The sequence below is a fragment of the Zalophus californianus genome, chromosome 9, assembly GCF_009762305.2.
Source record: "Zalophus californianus isolate mZalCal1 chromosome 9, mZalCal1.pri.v2, whole genome shotgun sequence".
In the NCBI taxonomy this organism is placed as follows: Eukaryota; Metazoa; Chordata; class Mammalia; order Carnivora; family Otariidae; genus Zalophus; species Zalophus californianus.
Window position 1 is genome coordinate 37,968,678 of NC_045603.1, and position 3,959 is coordinate 37,972,636.

General features: G+C 47.6%; 1 protein-coding gene across 1 annotated transcript; it reads right to left on the minus strand.

Moving 5' to 3' along the window:
• Positions 1–430: 430 nt before the first annotated feature.
• On the minus strand, positions 431–2,296 carry MYF5 (myogenic factor 5). The gene is made up of 3 exons (XM_027595725.2): positions 1,796–2,296; positions 1,025–1,100; positions 431–621 (listed from the first exon to the last, which is right to left on the minus strand). Exons 1-3 carry the CDS (start codon positions 2,294–2,296, stop codon positions 431–433), a joined length of 768 nt encoding a protein of 255 aa, XP_027451526.1.
• Between the last annotated feature and the right edge of the window lie 1,663 nt (positions 2,297–3,959).

The window sequence follows — 3,959 nt, forward strand, 5'->3', positions numbered from 1 at the left end:
AGTTAAATATATTTGTTTCCTGTAACTGATTTCCAGCTGTTCTAATGTTTTAAAGAAAAAAATAAAGATCTAACATCAGACATAATATTTTGATAAGCAATATTTATAAAAAAATATAAGTTAAGCATTGCAACAAGCTACCTTCAATGAATTGCCCCCATCACAAAGAATATAATTGGAACTATATATCTAAAGTGAATAAGGAGGTAAAGAAGAAGGAGGAAGAGGAGCAGAAAAGAAATAAAGTATAATTGCAATGGTGACTTTTTAGTTAAATACACTTTCGTATAAAGTGGCAAGATAATATTTACAAATTTACAACTGAAAGGAAATCTTTATATACAAGTTGTCTTGCTTTGGAACTTTTGGAGCTTTCTTCCTCCTGTGTAATAGGCCCTCCTCGTAGAACTCATCTAGATAGATTTTCAGTTCATAGCACATGATAGATGAGCCTGGAATTAGAGGCCCCTGGAGTTGCAGGCTGTGAATCCGTGCTGGCAACTGGGGAGAGAGAGGCCGGGTCCTGGAGAGGCAATCCAGGTTGCTCTGAGTTGGTGATTCGATCCACTATGCTGGATAAACAATCCAAGCTGGATAAGGAGCTTTTATCTGTGGCATATACTAAGAACACAAGGAGAAAACCATTAAAAAAAAAAAAAATCCCAAATAGAGAGACTTGTTTATGTGGCCCCTTAAACCATAGGTCAGCAACTTTGACACCCAGAGGTCAGGTGGTCAGAGAAAGCCTGATGCAGAAATTTGCAACAAATATCTAGCAATTCATGGAGGTGAATGTAGGGAGTGGAGAAGCCCCCCTAGTAAAATTTTGAGCCACAGTGCATATGTGTATCTCTGTTAGGGGAATTTTGAACAAAAGATGTGTGTATATTTTGCTGCACCAAAACCTCCCCATAAGAATCCTCCCTTCTATTCCCTTCCCCGATACAACCTGGAAAAGCAGACTCTGCTTTCAACTGTGACGTTGAACTGATTTTTAAACTCCTCTGAAGTCATCAGTTCTTACCATTTGGTACATCTGGGCAGTAGATGCTGTCAAAGCTGCTGCTCTTTCTGGACCAGACAGGACTGTTACATTCCGGCTATAATACAAGACACAAAGGAGGTTTGTTTTCACGTCTTGGTAAAAGATGCTCTGACCTACGGTGCGGCTGTGCTTGACCAATGGCTCTGTACATTGACCGCTCTCAACCACCTTCATTGCCCCGATTTAGGAAGGGTTGGCCCTCACCGAATTGTAAGGGCACTGAGGTCAATCTCTGCGCTTGAAGAAGAGGAGAGCAGCGGCACAGGGAACAGGGCGGGGGTGGAATTCAGCAGCAATGTGCGTTGGGTTAACCATGCAAAATGGATTGGAGTAGAAGGAAGCCACACTAATTCAGGGAGAGAATATTTTCCCAGGGCAAAAACACATTAAAACCTGGCAGCGATGGAAAAAACGCCCTCTGAAAAGAATGCATCATCTCTTTCCAGCCAGGCCTCAGCAGAGCAAGGACAGGGGCCATGTGGAGAAAACATGTTATTGATCATTTGCGGCCACCTGCCTCATAGGACGACCCTCGCCTACAATGTTCACCTGGAACCTGGGAAGAAGTCAAACTAAAATCCTGTTCAACAGCTGTTTCCTGGCATCTTTCTACATGTGGCACCTCTCTTCTAGCCCCCCCCCACTATCCACCAATAACCATTGAACATTTGGTTGCCACACCTGGTTTAAGTGAGATGTAGGATGTAGGAAGTTTTGGAAAAGATCGGGGGGACCAGCGCTTTCTCTTACCATGCCGTCGGAGCAGTTGGAGGTGGGGCTGGTGGGCTCAGAGCAGCTCTGTCCTGGCAGCCTATAGTAGTTCTCCACCTGCTCCCTCAGCAGCTCCTGCAGGCTCTCGATGTAGCGGATGGCATTCCTGAGGATCTCCACCTTGGGCAGCCTCTGGTTGGGGTTGGTCGTGGTGCACCTCTTGAGCGTCTCGAAAGCCTGGTTGACCTTCTTCAGGCGTCTCCTCTCGCGCATGGTGGCCGCCTTCCGCCGATCCATGGTGGTAGACTTTCTCTTGCATGCTTTGCAAGCCCACATGAGACAGTGGCCAGCCTGGTGGTGGCCTGTAGGTGCTCGCACGTGCTCGTCCTCGTCTGAGCCTTGCAGCTCTGGTTTGTGCGCCCCGAAGGCAGCCCCTCTGGGCTCAAACTCATCCCCGAACTCGCCCTCGGGGGACGGGATACAGGAGCCCTCACAGAAGTACTCAGAAGGCGAGAACTGGCAGCCATCCATCATTTCCATTCTTAGCGGTGAAGCAAGTGGGGCACCTGGACAGCAGCGAGAGATACAGGGGAGAGACGGGAGCTTGGCGCCGCTGCGGGCCAGCAAATCCCGGGCGGAACTCCCTGGTCGGTTTCTCCGGTAATTAACAAGGGCAAACGCCTGGCGGCCTGGGTCGGGTGTGCTGGGGTTGGGGCTCTTTATATATTCTTGGGGGAGGGAGGCCGGCCCCAGTGGCCAGGCACTATTAGCATATCCCACCACAACCCCCGCAGGGGCTGTCTGGGCAAACCTCCGCCTTCCCTCTAGAGAGAATTTGCTGTTTACAGCCCTTTTTGACGCTAATGGTTTTACTGCATTTCTGCTGGGGCGGGGGTATCATTCCCCAACCCGTTCACTTGCACACTCTAGAGTACCTAAACCAAGGGATCACTTAAAGAGTGGTAGAGACAAAGGAACGAAGTCCATCCAACTTCTTGGAATTGCTCATACATAACAAATATTAATAAATAAAACTCCCTACTATAAGCTAACACCAAAAGCCTTCCCAATCTTGGGCATGAGGAATTACCTTGTTTTTTGGTGTTTGTTTCTCGTCTACATGAACTCTAATTATCTCAGGAATTTTTTCAGTCAGTGGATCGAATAATGGTTGCTAAAAACTTTGAAGTGACACTTTGAATCACGGAGTGAATCTAGATATTTAAAAACCTATTTTGTTCTGGTCAGATTGTCACTTTATAGGCTCTGTATTATTGGAGGGTGGGCAGGGAGGTTCCTTTTTTCCAAGACAGGGCTCACTCTGAATTTTCTTTACATGTCTGCTCATCTAACAGGAGGTGGGCTCAAGAGCCAGGTGACCACGAACTGTCCTCCCTTCCTTTCCCCTTCTGCACACGTTTACCAAGCGCCTCCTCCTTTGTACCAGGCCTTTGCTAGACCCCCAGCCAGCCACAGATCCATACTGACTGTGCCTCTGTGATCTGTATTTGAAGAAACTGAGTTTTAGACGGCGACCCTTCTTTCCAGGGGCGAGTTTCCTTTCTCCTCTTTCTGCTCCGCCCTGCCATTTCGACAGACTAAACAGCCAAGCTGGGCTTTGGGGTCGCTAATTTTCTGCTTTCAGGCGAACTAACACCGTTACAGATGCATCCCAGCTGCCGGCACAGCAATCCTTCTCGGCTCGTGTAAAATTTCCAACTCAAACCTTGAGTAACTTCACACACTTTGGCGACAAAAGCCTTCCAGAAAAGCAATCGCAGCAGGGTCTTTGGAACTTTGGTGGGTAGAAGGAGAGAAGGGAGGGCTGCCATTTATGTAAGAATGAATCTATTAATCCGCTTTTGCCAATGCTCTTCTACCCTTAACCCACTTGCAGATCTCTTGGGGTGGGGAGGGGAGGGAACGGTGCTGTTTATGGACAGGAAAAAACATTACTTAAGGTCTAGGTACATAGACTTAAGTAGTCTGGAGGTTTGGACCAGGGCTTGTGGCCCGATTAAAATAGGAGGGAGTGTTCTCATCACCATCTTCAGTCATCCAGCCCAGTAAGTGGTGTGGCCAGGGGCGGGGGGGCTTCCTTCTATTACTTATTCCTAAAATTATTTTCCTCAAGCAACCCTGGCTGGCTGATCCCAAGTCTGCAAGGATCAGAGAAGTTCTAACTTTTTCAGGATGAGATGTG